Below are 18496 nucleotides of genomic sequence, written 5' to 3' on the forward strand. Positions count from 1 at the left end.
CTTGCATAGCAACACCTGCTTGGGATTCAGGGGTGAGACTGAAACTTAGCCTTCCTCGAGCAAGTATATTATGTGATGACCACTGAGCTTTGGATGACAGTCACTGAGGGTATGGTGGTGTGTACGTGAGCTGAGTCCATACTTTCCAGATGGGGAAACTGAGGCCCAGAGAGGGCGGGGCTTGCAAAAATCACTCAGGGTTGGGCAGAGCCACACCTGGAATAAAGGACATGAGCCTACCCACACTACACTTCCTGCTTACCTCTGCCACCATCTCCCGGTCACCAGCCTTGGGTGGGAAGAAAAAAGTGAAACACTAAGATTTTCAGGCAGATGTTGCCTATGTCAGTCATTCTATCCCCTGAAGCCCCAGCTTGGCAATGATGTTAACCAAGGGTCCACTGACCAGGCAGCTTGCCTGTTCCCTATCCTCCATCGGGAGGGGTGAGGGTTGTTGAAGCTAAATGCTCGCCTCTTCCCTTCCCTCCCCTACCCCTCCTTCTCTCAGCGTCTCCTGGTCTCACCACAAGCCAGAAGTGAAATGGGAATGTGTGCTGATTTAAGGAGAGTGTTAGATGAAAATGTACTTCCTTTATTATATAGGGAGATATTTTTAAAAGCATATAAATAAACATTTTTAATTTGCTTAAGCGTTTGGATTTTTGTCACCGTAGAGCATGTGTTTTGTCACACGAGGAGTGGTGACTGTGGGAAAATGAGGCTCCAGACTGCCGGTCCATCTGGTGCAGCGGGGAGGACGGCGCCCTTCTGGAGCATCCCGCAGGCCAGGATCACCCCCAGGGCCACTTTGGTGGGGCTGCCAGCCTGTGTGTCCCCATCTCAGGGCCACACTGCTTGTCTCAGAGATCAAAGACCTCCTTCAAGTTTCTGCTCTCTCGCATGCGTGCATAACCTCTCAGCCAATGCAGCCCACCTCTTCCAAGGCACTGGGCTTCCAACCTTGAGTCTCTCTAGATCATTCCTGGGCTGCGGATAGTGGCTTCGTAGTTCTTCCACAGGGTGAGAGGTCTCAGTGGGGAGTTAGGGTGCTATGGATCCAAGGAAACTATGCACAAAATAGTCCTGGCATGTGGTGTTCTCATTTGCAAGGGCCCAGCTTTGTGCCTCAGAGGTCCAGGCCAAGCCAGATCTACTATGGGAGCCTAGATCCCCAGTAGCAGCTTGGGACTGCCACCCAGCAGAGGGACATGTACAGTTCTCCTGTACAAAACAGCATCTGCTGTCCCCAGAGGATAGATAGGTGGATCCCTCTCTCTCTAGGGCAGTTGCAGGGTCTGATGCAACCTGAAGAGGTCTCTTTTCTTAGTTACGGCTGCACTGCAACCTCTTCTGGAACTATTTTTTTTTTTTTATCTGAACAGAGTGTCAGTATTCCAGGTTGGCCTTGAACTTACTATGTAGCCAAGAATGAGCTTGGATTTTTCATCTTCCTGCCTCTGCCCTTCAGGTGTGGCGATTACAGGCTTGTGCTACCATACCCCGTTTTTCCCCATACTGAAAACTGACCCCAGGGCTTCGTGCATCTCTACCAACTGAGCTATATCTCCAGCCCCTCCAGTGGAGTGCTTTAGGTGGTAGTATGCTTGGAGAGATATATAGGCAACTTCTCTTTCCCATGGAGTTTGAAAGCTCATGAACAGGTGACCCACATGCTACCTCCTGAGCTCCCATATGGGTGACAACTGTAGCTCCATTACCTGCTGGGAAGATAGGTCTTCTAGAGCCAGGGCCTCATCTCATGCCACGGACTATCCTCAGCGTTGTGGTGGTTGCAACTGCAGCTAGATATAATCATCTAAATGATTATCTATTTAGATGCTAGATATAAGCATCTAAAATGGGGTGCAAAACATGGGCTGGACTTGTGCCCCTCAGTCCCAAGAATAGCTACTATAGTTCCCCTTGACAGACCAGGAGACCCCGAGAGGCTAAGCACCTTAGTTAGCTTCCAGGTTTCATAACTGGAGCCCAGCCCACTTAACTCCAAAACCTGAGGCTCCATTCAGTCATGGAGACAGTATGGCCTGCCGGCCCCAAACTTCCAGAACTCCCTTGTGTATGTGTGTTTGTGTGTGTGTGTGTGTGTGTGTGTGTGTGTGTGTGTGATGCTCATAGGTACTTGTGTGGGTTTACTGGGTAGGAAGCATGGGGAACAGACAGAATATTTAACTCAAACCTGTAATCCCAGCATTCTGGAGGCTAAAGTAGGAGGATCACCATGTGTTTGAGGCCAGGCTAGACTATATGGTGAATTTCAGGTCAGTCTGGCCAGGTAAAAGCATTTGCTGCATAAATTCCATTTATGCCCAAAACAAGTGCACCAGAGCGGAAACTGGAGGCCCAGAGAGGGGAAGGATCTACCCTCTGGGTCATGCAGATCAGAAAGCTCAACTCACTGCCAGCTCCCAGCCTCTCCCGGCTCCATTCTTCTGGTGCCACCTGGTTCCACAGGCTCAGATGTCAACTGCTCCAGAGAAGCCCTACCTGTCCCCTCAGAGGATGGCAGGAGGAGAGGAGGCTGGTGTGCTGGGCCTGGGAACACCTGTACACTGTTATCCCAGGCCAGGAGCAAAGGGCAAAGGCAGGCAGGCTGCACACGCTTTTTATGACCTAGCCACCTCCCAGAACAGTAAACAAAGGGGCAAGCAGCTGGCACCAGAGCCTTCGGGGCAGAGAAGGTCCTAAGTAGTTGGCTTCTGCCTACCTCTGGGAAAGATAGGTAAGGAGAACGTCTCCCAGAAGCTCAGAAAATGCTTTAAGTTCCCATTGCTTCGGTTCTTTCTTCCCTCCTGGATCTGACCAGCACATACAAGTCCTAGTTCAAGTACTGCCTCTTCCAGGGAAGCCTTCTAGGCCTCCCGATGTGCAGGGAGCCTGCTCTACTCTCCGTTTCCACAGGCACCACGGTTTCCTGCCATGTTCAGAACAAAGTTCTGACTGGCCCTTATCTTCTTACATTCACACCGCTATATGACATGTGACACTCTTCCCACTGGGCCAAGGACTGTATGCTTCTCAAGGCAGCCATGCCTGGCACATAAGGTACCATGTGAATGGCAATGCTGAAGGAAAAGCCTGAGTTAAAGCACGGAAGGATCAGAAGGTGGACAGGTGGGCGCTGGAGCTGCCGCTCCCACAAAGAACAGTGTCTCTTCAGCCCCGGACCTGCTTTGGCAGGGCCCTGTTTGATCTGTCTTATTTTAAAGGTGACCTCATTGTGTGTGGGGGAGAACCACAGAACAGAGAGGAGACACACAATCATAAGAAAGAGTGATAGTGACTAAACTTTTTAAAAAATTCCTTTAATGCCATTGTATGATTTTTATAAATTGTTTAAAAGGGAAACACTTATTCCTGAAGCCGCATCCAAGAGATTCCACTCTACTTAACCCCTGTACAGTTGTGAGTCCCCCATGGTCTGGGGGCTCCCTGGGTGTGATGGGTAGTCTGTGGGAAGGTGGGCATGAGCAGGTAGGTAGACTCATAGAGTCTACCCTGAGAGCCTTCCCCTCCATCCGCAGGCCTCCCTGGATGCTAAGGAGGGGACAAGCTCTGTGTCAAGAGCAGTGGCCAATTGCCCAGCCTCTCCCTCATGCCCAGTCCTGATGGCTTTGTGGTCCTCCAGGCTCGGGGGTGGGGGGCAGAGCATGGGGTGCTAGGGCAGGTGAAGGTGAGGCTGGAGGAGGAGACAGGTGGGACAGATAACACCCTTGTGCTTCACGTGGGAGTGTAGACTCATGTACCACCTTCTCTCAACATGGACTCCTCTCCAGAGCCAGTGTGGTCCATACACCAGCCTTCCACCTCACTCTGGAACCCTTGGAGGAGAAGGCCGAGCCTCAACTTTGTCTTGACAGCTCACTGAGCCCTCTGAATCTTGGGGAATCTCCAGGTGACTGAGGCTTCTCATTGGGCTTCCCCATCACCACCGTGGCCTAGGACATAAGAGCTTGTCCAACAGGCTCATCACACAGCCCGGCCAACAAAAGGCAGAGAGTAGGCAAGCTACTTTTCCTAGGTAGGCAGTTTGTCCACAGTGACCCCCAAAGGTCAGCAGCGGGGCTGGAACTCAGAACAGACTCCTTGGGCTCCAGGAAGCCAGGTGCCCAACATTCAAGTCCCTAGATCCCTGGACCCCAGGCTGGAAGGGCCTAGGATAGAAACTCCTCCTTGACGGGCACCGGGGAGGGGGTGCCCAGAAGGCCAGCATTGGTGTGGCATAGACTACCCAGGGGTGGCCCTGATGGTGTGGGGGTGCCATCCAGGGGCAGGGGCAGCTGTGTGGGAGGCAGGGGCGGCGGCTGCTGCTGCTGCTGCTTCTTCTTGTTGACTTTGCGCTCCTTGGCCCGGCGGTTCTGGAACCAGATCTTTACCTGTGGGATTGCAGAGAATTTATACCACAGGGTTAAGAAGGAGCTGAGTTGGGGGAGGGGGTCTTCATGATCCACTGTCTGCTCCTGACACCAGACCCCGGGGACTAAAACACATTCTCCCTGTGCTCTAGACACCCTTCTCTGAAACCTCCTTCCTCCCTTTCCAAGGCCCCAGTTCTCCAGAGCCCCTGTGTTCTATGACTGCCCTTCCTTTGGGTCTGAATAGCATTGATCACCAGCCACTGTACCATGTGTGTGTGTGTGTGTGTGTGTGTGTGTGTGTGTGTGTGTGTACACGCATGTGTGTATATGTTTGTTTGAAGTAATGTTGGGCTTAGTTGGGAGTGTGGCAGTGGTCCAGGTGTGTTTTTTGTGCCAGAAGTCTGGAGACAACCTATCTCTTTTCTTTTTGTGGGCTCTGTCCATGCACAGCAGCCTGAAAGCCCGACTCTGGGCCTTGCTACTTGAGCTGAGGTGGGGGACCCACCTACCTGCCGCTCTGTGAGCCCCAGGTTAGCAGCCAACTCAGACTTGCGCCGGATGGTGATGTAGCGGCTGTAGTGAAACTCCTTTTCCAGCTCTAGGCGTTGGTGGTCTGTGTAGACCACACGGTACTTGTCCTTGGTCCGAGTCTTACCTGCGGAGAAGAAGGGCAATGAGGGAAGGTGAGTGTGGCAGATGCTCAGGAGGGACCAGGCAACCCCTGACAGGAAGCTGATGACAAGGTTGTGGCCTGAAGCCAGCTATGTCAGCTGTGACAGGCAAGGCTGTTCACTGGAGGGCCTCAGAGCTGTGTGGTAACAAACTTTCCAGATGGTTTTGGCTCTGGGGTCTCCAGAGCATAAGTTTGAGCATGAGTCATGAAGGGGACACCTGGCTGGTTAGAAGACACCTGGCTGGTGAGGGTAGACTAAGGATAAAGGGGATTACCAGATGCTCCTCCCTCCTGTGCAAGGATGAGCCAATGGTGAGGGCAAACAGGATTTGGAAGTACCCTGTGACTGGGGGCTTCCCAATTCTACTGAATGCTAGCCCAAAGTAAGACAGGAAGGCCTAGAGCTGCTAGTAGACCCTAGAATCTGCACGGTGTTCAGAAGGAACACTCAAAACACCATTCCCTACTCTAGTCAGGAGCCACAGGGTTGATCTGCCCTAGCTGTCCACACTCCCTCCTATGTTCCATGTACAGAACGTCAGTGACTCAGTTCGTTCCACTGGACAAACCGAGTCACTGTCTCAAGTTACACGCTGTGGTGGGCAGGGAACAAAATAAAAAGTCCTTGCTTGGATGCTAGGAGAAGACGACAGACAAAAAGAAAACAAAACCAGAAAGCATTTGCTTCGTTCACCGGCAATTATTTTGAGGAAAAGAAAGAAGGCAGGGAACCTAAGAATTGGGCGGTGGGAATTTCAGAGCGGTGCTAGTGGTGTCAGGTGGCAGGCACCTATGGTCCTAGCTATTTGGTTGGGTCACTTGAATCTAAGAACTCAAGAGCAGCCCAGGTAACATAGCAGGACCCCAGTTTCAAAAACCAACAAAACAAAAATCCAACACAGTGGTTCTTGAAGCCTAACGGAGAGAACGGGCAGATAGATACCCAGGGAAATGGAATCTGGGGCAGTGAACATGGAGGGCAAAGGCTTTGAGGTGGGGATATCTGAGGATGAGTGAGGAAACTCGTGGGACAGAAGCAAAGAGGAAAGGGGCAGGGGCAGATGTCAAGGGAAGGGCCTTAGGTTTTACTCTGTCTGGAATGGGAGAGCCACTGTGTTCTAAGCAGAGGCGACATGTTTTTCTTGTTGTGTGGTGAGTGGAGGAGGGGGAGGCTGTCATGTCTCAGGACGAGAGGGTGGTGACTTGGTTTTTAGATGCTGTTGCTTGGGCCAGGAGCTGGACTTAAGGGCTGCCTGCGGTTGTCTTTGGAACTGAGCTTGGAAGGCTGTCTGGGGCAAGTATTACAGTATGGGGCCTGGGTAAGCACTAGCTTTCTCTGGAAGAAGCTAATACATGGCCAAACTAGAAGGTACATGCTGACAGTAGGCATGCACACACACTAGGGCACAACGGATCTTGTATAACCCTGGAACCCCTCCTGCCAAGTGCCCACAAAACAGCCTGGTCTTTGACTCCCTGCTCTGGCTCTTCCTGTCTCCTCCCCCCACCCGTGCCCCTGCACTAAAGACCTGCACTTGGCCCACCTCCACCCATCCATCCCACACAGCCTGGCTGGAAAGCCCTCGGCTCTTCTCCAGGCAAGTGGTTCTGTGGGGAGTGGGAGACAACAGCTGTTCTTAGGCGGCTTCTCCTTGGGTTTCTGCCAGAGCCGGCAGAACCACACTGGCCATTTCCATATGCGCCAAGCTTGCAGGACCACCTGACAGCAGGGACAGAGCACTGGACAGCCTGCAATCCTGTGCCAGGCCTGGTTAGAGGAGGGGTTGAGGGAGAGGTTGTCGAGGCCTTGGCTCCAAGTGTGGCTCCTCCTTGACCTAGAAAAGTCAATCCTGGCTCAGAAACAGCTCTGCCTGGGGCTACTACCACCACAGCCTCTCTGGGCTCTGAACCCACAGTCCACTGGGATCACTAGCTGGGGCTAAGAGTCCCCGGGTTTCAGTCCCCTGCCATCTTACTGATAACGAGACTATGGTATAAGGTGGTCATGTGGCTGCTGGGGGTTTCCCAGGCAGGTCCAATTGCAGCTGTGGATCAAAAGTGTTCCATGGTAACTATGAATGTGGTCCCACACACTTTCAGATTATTTAATGTACTCTATGTACTCTATAATTCTAATGTATTACTTCATGTAATAACATCAAAAAGTTAGGTACTCCTGCTAGATCTACTTCAACCTCCCCACAGTCAAGGTCACCCTCTAGTCTCTCTGCTGCCTCCAAAGCACAACTCCTGTCTCACCATGGTTAAGTACCACTGAGCTACCAACATCCTTTGTGTGAGCAATAGAAGCTTACAGAGCAGACCACACTTCTGTGGCCATTCCCTGGAATGATGGCAAGGGCGGACTGTAAAACGTGGATTGGACTATGCTTGAGGGCCTTGAGCTAGAACTTTCAAAAGCCGGCAAGACTCCTAGCTGTCTCCAGGAGGATAAGCTAGGCAGCAGATGGAGCTCTGCTTGCAAGAGCCCAGGCTCAGTCATGAAGGCAGCTGCTCTCTTAGAACCTAGCTCGACTGCCCCATCTCTGCATCTGTCTCTGTCTCTATCTCTGTTGCTCCCACTCCTTGTGGTGAGCAGAAGGGACCCACAACAGTCATTTACAGCTGGGATCCGGGCCACAGAAAACTGCTCTCACTGAGGCCGTCAGCCGGGTGATGACATGAACTGAGAGTAGGGTATTTTGATCGCCAGCTAGCTCTTCCTAAGACAGAGAGAATGGTAACTAGACAGTACAGAGTGCTGGCTGCATTGCAGCACCTCTGTTCCCAGCAGGGTCAGGGTAGCCCTAGTCCATAGGCTTAGAGAGAGGTTGATAGGAATAGGAACCATTGGCAAACTTCTATATAGTCCGGCTGCTTAAAGAATACAGATTGATTCTAAGAGAACAGCCTGGCAATGAACAAAATGTTCGATTCCCTGTGAGGCCCAGAAACAAGAGACTCGCACATAGTATTTGGGGTGAGCACTAATTAGATAGAGCATGATCCTAGGACAGAACTAACCACCGTGTCGTTTGGCTTTGTGTCAAGTCTTAGCTTTGGGCCACAAGCTCTATTTCTAGGACACAACCTCACAAAGAACCGCCGGCAACAGTGAACATTGATGCTAGCACAAGACTAAGAACAATGTCCACATCCCTGAGTAGGAAGTGGCTGCACTAAGATACGGAGCACCCAGGGAGAGGAGCACTAAGCAACTGTTGAGGCATCCAGACGAGGGAGCAAGACACAGGATGCTATGAGCAAAGCCTGCTCCCAGGCTGGGGAAATGGCTGTGAGCAGGAAGTGCTTGCTAAACTAAGATGAAGACCTGAGTTTGGATCCGCAGCACCTACGTAAGCCAGTTGTGGTGGCTCCCTCACCTGGAATCCAGTGCTGTGAGTATAAGGTGGAGACTAAATCCCTGGGGCTCACTGGCCCAGTCTTGCTGAAATGCTGAGCTGCAGGTTCAGTGAGAAACCCTGCCTCAAAAAACAAATTGGAAGCCGGGTGTGGTGGCACACGCCTTTAATCCCAGCTCTTGGGAGGCAGAGGCAGGCGGATTTCTGAGTTTGAGGCCAGCCTGGTCTACAGAGTGAGTTCCAGGACAGCCAAGGCAACACAGAGAAACCCTGTCTCAAAAAATAAAAAAGTAAAAAAATAAAAAACAAGTTGGAGTGCAATAGAGAAAGATGCTCCAAGTTATGTTTGGTCCCCACATGCCTAGGTACAGGTGAACACATCTGCTTATGAACATACACACACGAAAGTGTATAACTTTTTAAAAACTTAAAAAGTACGACATAACTCTGGGCGCTGGTGGTATACACCCTTAATCCCAGCACTTGGGAGGCAGAGGCAGGCAGATCTCTGAGTTTGAAGCCAGCCTGGTCTACAAAGGGAATTCCAGGACAAGCAGTGCTACACAGAGAAAACATGTCTCAAAAAAAAAGTGCCATATCATCGTAGATGTGTATAATTTTTTGGTTAGTTTTTTTCTTTTTTCCTGAAGATAGAGAAGCTGCCCTCTCTGGGAAGCCAGGTGGAGGTGGGAAGCTGGTGTGGGGGGGGCGGGGGTTGGGCTTTAGAAGGTTTCAGTTTTATTGTGTGCAAATGTCCAATGTATTATTCGTATCTGTGGTGTGTGTATGCGTGAATGTGCATGTGATTGTGCATGTGCATGTCTAGGTGCATGTATGTGTCCCTGAGGCTGACTCCAGGGCCTCGTCATAATAGACAAGCATCCTACCTCAGGACATATCCCCCCAGCCCTTTCTGTACTTTTTAAACTTTGAGACAGAGTTGCCCAGGCAAACCCTGTATTCACTTTGTTGTCCAGATAATTCTTGATCTTGAAAGCTTCCTGCCTTGGCCTCTTGTGAGTACCGTGACAGATTTGCATCACCAGGCCTGGACTTTAATTGTTTAAATTTTGTAAGCTGGCCTTGGACTCACTACTATGCAGTGAGGGTGGTTTTAGGCTCCTGGTCTTCTTGCCTCTGCCTCCAAGTACTAGGATTACAGGTGTATACTACAACACCTGGCTTATGCTGAGAATTGAAGCCAGGGCTTTGTGCATGCTAACACAGCACTTTACTGAGCTACATTCCCAGCCCCTAAACTCTGTTTTTTTTTTTTAATACTTTTAGAACTTCATACATATATACAATGGGTTTTGATCATATCTACCCTGTGCTCTCCTCCAGCTCCCCTAAGATTCCCCTTCTCGTTCCCACCATGCATCTACCCACTCCTTCCTCTTCCCTCTCCTCTAACCCAGAGTCCACTTAGTGCTGTTTGCATGTGCATGGGTGTGCACTCATCCACTGGGGCATGGGCAACCTAGAGTGGCCACACCAAAGAAGAATGACTCTCCTTTCCCCAGTGGCCATCAACTGCCAATAGCTCCTCAGCCAGAGGTGGGGCCTTGTGAGCCCCTCATCCTTGGAAACTATTTCCAGTGACAGTCAGGAGCCCTGGGTTCTGAAGCTCTGGACAGAGCTCAAACTTGTACTCTCCCTAATAACTGTTAATGAGCACATGAGTCCCCTCTGGAACCCAGGGAGGAAGGGCAAGGTGGTGCATGAGAGGGACAGAGCAGGGAGGGGGCCAGGGTGAATGATTTACAGGTTCCTGGGACACTGGGGCTGAGGGGGAAGTCCAGGCTCCTGTAACAGGTGTCTGATGAGGGGCCGGCCACTCCCAGGTTCAGAATGAGTAACTTGTAGGCAAGATGCCAGTGAGAATTGGTAAGGGGAGAGGGTACAGACCTTCAGGGCTAAGGACAGTGCCCAGGGCCTCAGCTCACTCATCTAAATGGAAAGCTCACTCTCCGCTCTGGTTCTGTCATCTGCAGAATGTCTGCAGAATGCAGCCCATAGGACAGGCTGTAATGAAAGGCGTGAATGGATCTCCACATCTCTAAAGCATGTGTAGATTAAGGTCTAGAGAAGGCACAGGCAGACAGTATTCTGTGCCTGGCCCTTAGCCTCAGTACTCCTGGTGAGCTGTCCTGAAAATCCTGGCCCCCAAGATTTGGAGTAGAGCTGACACTGGCTCCTAGGGGTTAGTACTCAGCTAGCTCTCCAGGTGTCTCTGCTATGTGCTTGTTTGAACAAGCAGACCTCTACGGATGTGCAGGGGACCCACGTGCCAGGGTGGCTAAGGATCATCTCTCTACCTCTCTGGGCCCCATTTTCTTAATCTGTAATATGGAGATAACCATTAAGGACAGTCATGGTAGCTATGGACCAAACACTTTGTGTATGTGCCTCAACAACTTGGTTTTTGTTTGTTTACTTGGTTGGTTGGTTTGTTGGTTGGGTCTTTTTGTTTTGTTTTGTTGTTTCTTTTTGTAACAGCCCTGGCTGTCCTGGAACTTGCTTTGTAGACCAGGTTGATCTCAAACTCACAAGAGATTAACTTGCCTCTGTCTCCCAAGTGGTGGGATTAAAGGCATGCACCACCACAACCAGCTATGTATCCAGTTTTTTTTTGTTTGTTTGTTTGTTTGTTTTTTTGAGACAGGGTTTCTCTGTATAGCCCTGGCTGTCCTGGAACTCACTCTGTAGACCAGGCTGACCTTGAACTCAGAAATCCACATGCATCCAGTTTTTTACATAAAAGAAAAATGAGATTCAAGACCATCTAGGGATGAGGGGATGGTCCAGGAAAGCTGTTTACTGCCAAGCCTGATGACCTGAATTCCATCCCTGGGACCAACAAGGCCCAACCAAATGTAGTTAAATATGTTTAAAAAGCTAGGTCTATCTGTTCTCAGAAACACACTAGCATCGTCCATCACACAGAGAATGGTTTTCTGTAATCTTCTCCAGCCTTGGGATGTACAGAGCTTCACCTGAGGTGAGGAGGGCTCCTTGTGCAACACCGGGCATATGGCAGGTACACAGAGAGGGGGATCAAACCCATTCTTTCCCAACAGTGGTGGGGTAACCCCTGTAGGAATGCCAGGAAATGGGGCTGTGTCCTACTGGTATGCTGCATTTGTAAGGTTCCTTCCAACTTGGAAGCAGGAGGCTCCCAATGTTTGTTGATTCTTAGACTGTGTTTGTTATTATTACTGAAAGAATTCTAAGGCTGATTTCCCAGTCTGAGAGCCTGGACCACAGGCCTGCCCAGCTGGAAGACAAGATAGTGTTGCAGTGGCCTGTACTGTGGTCCTTATCCAGCCCAGGGCAGCCAATGAGAGCCTGGCCTCTGCTCCAAGACAGACTGAGTCCCAGAAAAATCAAGTGGTCTCTAGGTCAGCACTTTTTCTGGGTTTGTGGCTCCAAGGGCTGACTAACTATCAGGATGCGGGCCTCAGGTTCAGCCCAGACCCTCTGTGACTTCTCACTAAGTGGGCTATCTCCTGTAGCTGTACATTAAGATGACACTCTCACCCAGCATGCACACACACACACACACACACACCACACGAGTGTATGGGAGTTTGTTAAAAATACCTATTGCTAGGTTCTACCATTTGAGGGCAGGGGGAGTGGTGATAATGGTACCAAGGATCAAGCTCAGCTCAGCCTCTCAGCTACATCTCTGCTCTCTCATCTTTAGCAAGCTCCAGCTGGAGTGTTCTTAAACAAATCCGTCACCTGTGGGTCTCTCCTGATGAGAGATGGGCGTCAGCACCAAGGTATGGAACCCAGAACTTCATGTATGCTAGGTATGTCCTCTTCCATTGAAGTACAACCCCAGACCACAGGTCCTGTATGCTCAAGTTCTATGCCATTCTGAGTCGACCTTGCTACTCACCCACTACCCAGGTACACTCGTAGGAAGGGCACACCCACACACCCTCCAGCCAAGTAGAGCAGGGGGAAATGGCTTGCCCACCTGTGTCTGTGATGCCTGCTTGGGGGGATGCTTAGGGAGGTGGGAAACGAAGCCACTGGATCCCACTTCAAGATGGAGATGAGAGAACAGATCCAGAAAGGTCACTGGGTCATGTGATGAGGACAGCTACAGAGCCAACGGACAAAGAGAAGGAAAGAAAGATAGAGCGGGTCAGAGGTATTTGGAGGATCAGCTTCCCAGCCATCCCCTGAGCACCATTGGCCAATGCGTTTCCCAGGCCTTGCGGTGACTGAGGGACAACATCAGAGAATAGGTTCTGGTGTGGGTGATTTGGGCCACCCCTGGCCCTGACCCTTGGCAGGACCCCTCTTCTCATTTTGTGCCCGCATGTCCCATCTACTGAGGGAGAGCTGGATGGTGTGTCCTGGAAAGGCAGACAAGGACAGAGTGGCCATCTTTTGTATAGAAAAGATGTATGAGAAGAAAGAATTCCAAGTATGCTGAGCCTACAGATTACTTTAAAGACCCCTGGGGGTGTCATCCAGATTAACACAAGAGGGCTACCAAAAAGTGACAGGGTATGAACACCCCCATGGTGTTAGCACTACACCAAGATCTGCAAAGGCCAGGTGCTCACTGAGGATCCAAACCTAGCACCAAGAGCTGGCAGGTGGGCCAGTCTGTATCCTTTAGTGAGAGGACACGGGTTTGAGTTTCCCTGCCCAGCACACAGAAGAGATGTGAAAACAGTTTGTAAAGGGCAAAAGGCTACGGAACCCCTAACCCCTCCTCCCCAAAAGAGGAACTGAGCTATTTGTAGAAGGGGATGTTAGAGGCCTCCCTTGGGAACAAGAGGAATGTTGCCTGAAGGGAAGTCACAGGTCAAAGAACACCCTGGAGTGTGGAGATCTGATGATGCCATCGGTTGCCATGCCTTCTCAGTTAGTGCCTTTTCTCCCATCTGTGTCACCTGTAGCAGGGTCTCTGCTGCAGCAGTTCCAGCCCTGCCTATCCTCAGGATACTGGAAGCCATTCTGGAGTCATGGGGCTTCCTAAGCCCACCATCCATCCTTGTGTTGGCTGAGGGGAAACTACAGCCTATTCTGTCATGGCTCCTCACTCAGTCCCTGGAGGAAGGATGAGGCTGGCAGGGTTGGGTTAAGCACAGCCAAGTCTGAGGAAGCCTCATGAAGAAATCAGTAGCCTGGGGTAGGGTCCTCTTCAGCCACCTCCTCTTCCCACCCGGAGTCATCCATCGCGGCTGCACCTGGCAGCTCTCAAGCTGCCTGTGCGTCTAGACCACCATATTTTCCTTGAGGCCCACAGTCAGACCTGGCTTTGGGAGGCAGCAAAAGGAAGGAGCTTTACAGTCTTGGGCTAGAGAGATGGCTCAGAGGTTAAGAGTCTTCTTGGCTGTTCTTCCAGAGGGCTAGGTTCAATTCCCAGCACCCACATGGAGGTTTACAACCACGTGTAAGTCTAATTCTAGGGGAATCTGATGCCCTCTCCTGATCTCCACAGGTACCAGGGACACACATGGGAAAACATTCATACACATAAAATAATAGACTAATTTTAAAAGTTTAGGGTTAGATGGCCCTGAAAGTCCTCACCTAGATTGGCCATGCGCTGCTGGTACGTCCCCACGTAAGCCACTAGAACCCTTCTGGGTTTGTTTTTATTTGTTTTCTTTGTGGCATTAGCCAGATTTCAAGTGGTCAACTGCTGTGTGTTTTGGTCGCTGGCTGCTAGACAGTGCACTTCCCCAGTGACAGGAAGTTCTATGAGACACCACTGTTAGTTCACTGCCCACCGGGAACCAGGAGCCCTAGCTACCTAGCTCGCCTCACTACACTGAGGTTACACTAGCTGCCCCATTCTCATTCTTCCAAAGTTATTCTGCAAGGACCCTCAGTCCAGAGTGTAACTCCATCCCTCCCTCTGATGGCTCAACCTCCAAAGCCCTTCCTGCCTGGTGTTACTGCTTCCTCATCTTTGTTCGGCCTCAAAGCCAGTCCAAAAGTGTCCCATTCTAGGGTCAGTAATCCCACTTTTGAAGAATAGCTGAGCATACACACCAAGTGCCTCAGAGACACCAGCTCATCTCGTCCCAACTATGTTGGTGCTAAGCGCTAGTCTGGTCTGTGCTCCCGTGGCAGGCCTGTGAAAAAGCTAGTATGCCAATTAAGTAACTACCAACTGTGATCAGGAATGTGGAGGACCATGGATAAGGAGTTAAGGCTGGGTTAAATTGGTTAGAGGGTGGACCTTCTTTACTTAGCCTTGGGGAAATCTCTTGGAGGGAGTGGCTTATAGGCCAAGAGCTGAAAGTTGAGCAGGAAGCAGCTTCCATGTCATATATGGGAATAATGCTCCAGAAAGAGAAAATGGCTCATGCAAAGACCCTTGGATGGACGATCCGAATAGGAGCTGAATCCCAGTTCTCTGAGGGCAGGCAAAGATCCTACCTTTGTTCAACCATAGCTCCCATCGCCCAACCAAACCTTCAGCACAGAAGAGCATTACCTGCCTTCCTGGAAGAATGGATACAGGACGGAGGGATATACAGAGGGATGGACAAGCTGTGGCTAGAGAACTAACATAACTTCTGGCCAAGGGGGTCTAGGTTTGACTTCAGAGCCCAGGTAGGCCTGAGGGGGCAAGCTCAGGCTTCTCCTCCCTGCTCATGCCAGGATGCGGGCTGAGGGGAGACACGGGGAAAGGGTAGCAACACATGGTGACGACCCTGACTCCAGATGTCATGGCCGCTTGTGAATTCCAGCAGCTCCAGGACTGTCCCGAGAGGCCTGTGCAAAAAGAGGATTTCCTTCCCAAAAGCTGGCCCCTGCTGGCTAACAAAACTGTCTGGATGTCAGAATGACTCCTTAGGCTCTCCTGCCTGGGAAAAGGGACACATATTCCACAACAATAAAAAAAAGAAAGAAAGAAAGAAAAATCTCCAGCCACTTTCTAACTAGGTCATCCCCAGCTCCATCTGAGAGCTGAGGTGTCAGGTGCGGCTTCTGCTGCAGGGAAAGCCAGCTTTAAAGCGTCAGCCTGCCAGGCCTACTTCCCGCTCTCCCCCTCCCACCTCACCGAGCTCCTCCCTGCTGGCCTCGTTTTCCTCACCTGGGTGGGCACTGGCTGGAAAGCAAGCAGCCAGTCGAGTTCTTGGGCTGGGTCCTTGAGACTGTTGCTCTGTTTGACAAACCCTTGACAGGCTGTGGATCCTGGTTGGAACTGTATGTTGACATACCCTAGTTGTGTGAGCTTGGGCAGGCCACACGGCCTCTCTAAGCTTCTTCAGTTTTAACTGTAAATGTGTCCAATGATAGAGCCTTTCATCTCTCAGGGTAGTTATGAGGCCTAGGTAGAGCGGCCCAAAAGGAGATCGTTGCCTAGTACCTACATGATGAGCTCCTACTATGTGCATGCCAGAGCAGGAGGAGGTTGATTAGGGCTGGCCCTTGATAGGATTACAGATGGCAACTCACAGGAACAAGCCACTTGATAGACATAGATATGATAGAGATTTTTTTAAAACAAGGGACCATCAGTAGGGCTATAATTGTCTTTCACTTGGAGTGGGGTTAAATCAAGGAGGGTTTCCTGGAGAAGGCAGCCTTGGAGAAGGAGCAGCATTTGAACTGCTAAAGATGTGGTAGAGGGAAGAGAGGGCAGGGTAGATAAAGGTCCCAGGATGTAGATGCAGAAAGTGTGAAGCTTAGGCCTGTTCATACATACTAAGAAGTGTCACTGATGATTGGCTACCTGCCCAGTGCTAGCTGTGCTTTAGCAACACCCTGGCTTTGAGAAATTGTCCAAGTTAGGGGCCAGTGAAAAGGCTCAGCAGGTAAAAGCATTTGCTACTCCAACCCAACACCCTGAGTTTGATTCCTCTAGCCTCTGCTACAGTTGAAGGAGAGAACCGACTCCATGCAGTCATCCTCTCAATCCCACACATGCTATGGCATACAGCTTCCCAAACTAATAAATAGAGTTCTTTAAAACAACAACAGTAACCAAAAGGCCGGGCTGGGCTGTGGTGGCGCATCCTTAATCCCAGCATTAGGGAGGCAGAGAGAGGGGATCCCTGAGTGTGAGGTCAGCCTGGTCTACAGAGTGACAGCCAGGGCCACACAGAGAAATCCGGTCTTGATAAACCATGATGATGGTGACAATGAAGACAATGACAAAGAGGAAGAAGAGGAAGAAGAGGAGGAGGAGGAAGAGAAGAAATGACCCAGGTTAACAAGGCCCTGGCTTGGAATTGGAATTCCAGAGCCAAGTCTCCCAAGCCTCAACTTCTAATAGTCTCCAATAAGTCCCTGGGCTTCTAAACAAATTATTGGGAGTGTCTTCAGTACTGAATTGGGCTGTAGGTGCCAAAGGCTTCAGAAGTGACATGGCTCCCTCGGAGCTAGGTAACCCTTTGTTCCTGGATTGCAACCTAACTGGGTCTCACCGCCTCCCCATTCGGATGCCCAGCGCCCTACCCTAGAATAGGACCAAGTCAAATTGCAGTCCGGCCTGGGCTGCTCTATTGATTGCTTAGAGTCAGGAACACTGACCAAGTATGGGGAAGGCATCCAATCTTTGACTACTAGCCTGAAATGCTAGTTTGGACAGTCATGGGTCCAAGCTCCAACTCTAGAAACTTGTGGAAGCTGAGCTCTTATCCCTCCCCTGGTCTCTCCAGAGATGTCTCCTGACCTTCATCCAACGGAATGCACTGAACACATGCTTGATGCCAGGCATAGAGCTGGAGCCCCAACCATTCCTAGATCAGACAGACATGGTTCTCGGCCTTTTGGGAGCAGGTAACGTGCAAACGTACGTGGGAGAGTGCGTTAGGATTTGACAGGGTTCTAAAGGGCACCCAGCAGAAATCATCAAAGGGAGAGGAGGTGGAGAGTGTAACTCGGGAATCACAGAAGGCCTCTCCTTCAGCCATGGACTAAAAGGGAGAAGGTGCCAGGCATGCAGAGAGAGAGTCAGAGGGAAGAGAAACAGCAATGGCAGTCACAACCAAATGTGTACACAAGACCTGAAGCAAGACTTGGCAGGCCTGAGGAGCTAAAAAAAAAGAGGGCTGGGTGCTGGGGCAATAGTGGCCAAAGGGAGTGGCCTGGGGTGAGGTCCAGAGGTGGGTGGGAACCAAGCACTGGTGCTGCAGAGTCTCACAGACCCGAGGAAGGAGTGTGCTGGTCACCCTCAACAGGATTGGAAACCACCAAAGAAGTTTAAGCTGACTCAAGTGCATCTGAGCCCCACGTTCCTCATCAGCACATCTGCCCTTTCATTGTCCAGTGCAGAAATTCTAGGCTGTCTGGGGCTCAAAGGAAGGAAGAGAGGTAGCAGGCTGAACACGATATGGATAGAGCCAGTGTGGACTGGAGGGTGAGGCAGGCAGTGAATTTCCCTCAGCTGTTCCAGACCACTGCCTAAGAGCTGTCTCTGGAAGCCCGTACCTTCAGTGCCCAGGAGGAACTGAGCCAGAGAAGGTGATGGGCTTTCCCTTGGGGAGAGTCTATACCTTTCCCTCGGGTCCTATTCTGCCTTCCTTCTGCAGCATTAGTGAGAGTCAAGTAATTTGAGCAGACCAGAAGGCCTAGACTCCTGACTCTTTGGTCAAAGGTGTCTAATCTGGTTCCTGAAAAAAACAAAACAAAACAAAACAAAAAAACCCTTCATGGAATCCAAACCTGTAGTCCCGGCCTCGATTCTTAGAGCTAAGAGAAAAAACGGTTTTGCCTTTGGACATTCATGGCCCCATCTGCATGCCGAAAACAGTTTATAAGTGACTGGTGTAGGCTCATGCCCACTCATCCAGCTTCACACCGAGGGCCTTTCTCCAATGCTCTCCCTGAGGGACCTCCTCATCCTTCTCCTGAGCAGCCTGACCAACAGGAAGCCACTAGTGGAAGATTGGAAAGGTGCTTTCCTTCCGAGCCTTCCAAAGAAGACCACACAGGTGGCTGGGGCGAGGCTATTATGCCTGCTATCCTGTCATCCTTCCGATGTAAAGTTCTTCCCCTCCATTTCCCAGGCTTCAGAGCACCACCCACCTACTTACGCACACACACACACACACACACACACACACACACACACACACATACACACACACACACAT

At 50.8% G+C, this 18496-nt stretch overlaps 1 protein-coding gene across 1 annotated transcript in view; it reads right to left on the reverse strand.

Annotated features, from left to right (window-relative positions):
* Window positions 1–3304: 3304 nt before the first annotated feature.
* Cdx1 (caudal type homeobox 1) overlaps window positions 3305–18496 on the reverse strand; it is a 17365-nt gene continuing 2173 nt past the window's right edge. Inside the window, exons 2-3 of the mRNA XM_031366317.1 lie at window positions 4886–5031; window positions 3305–4394 (exon numbers count right to left, since the gene is read on the reverse strand). Of these exons, the coding sequence (XP_031222177.1) occupies window positions 4173–4394; window positions 4886–5031 (368 nt within the window). The 3' untranslated portion in view covers window positions 3305–4172. The remainder of the gene's footprint in view (window positions 4395–4885; window positions 5032–18496) is intronic.

This window comes from Mastomys coucha, unplaced genomic scaffold, assembly GCF_008632895.1.
Source record: "Mastomys coucha isolate ucsf_1 unplaced genomic scaffold, UCSF_Mcou_1 pScaffold13, whole genome shotgun sequence".
Classification (NCBI taxonomy): Eukaryota; Metazoa; Chordata; class Mammalia; order Rodentia; family Muridae; genus Mastomys; species Mastomys coucha.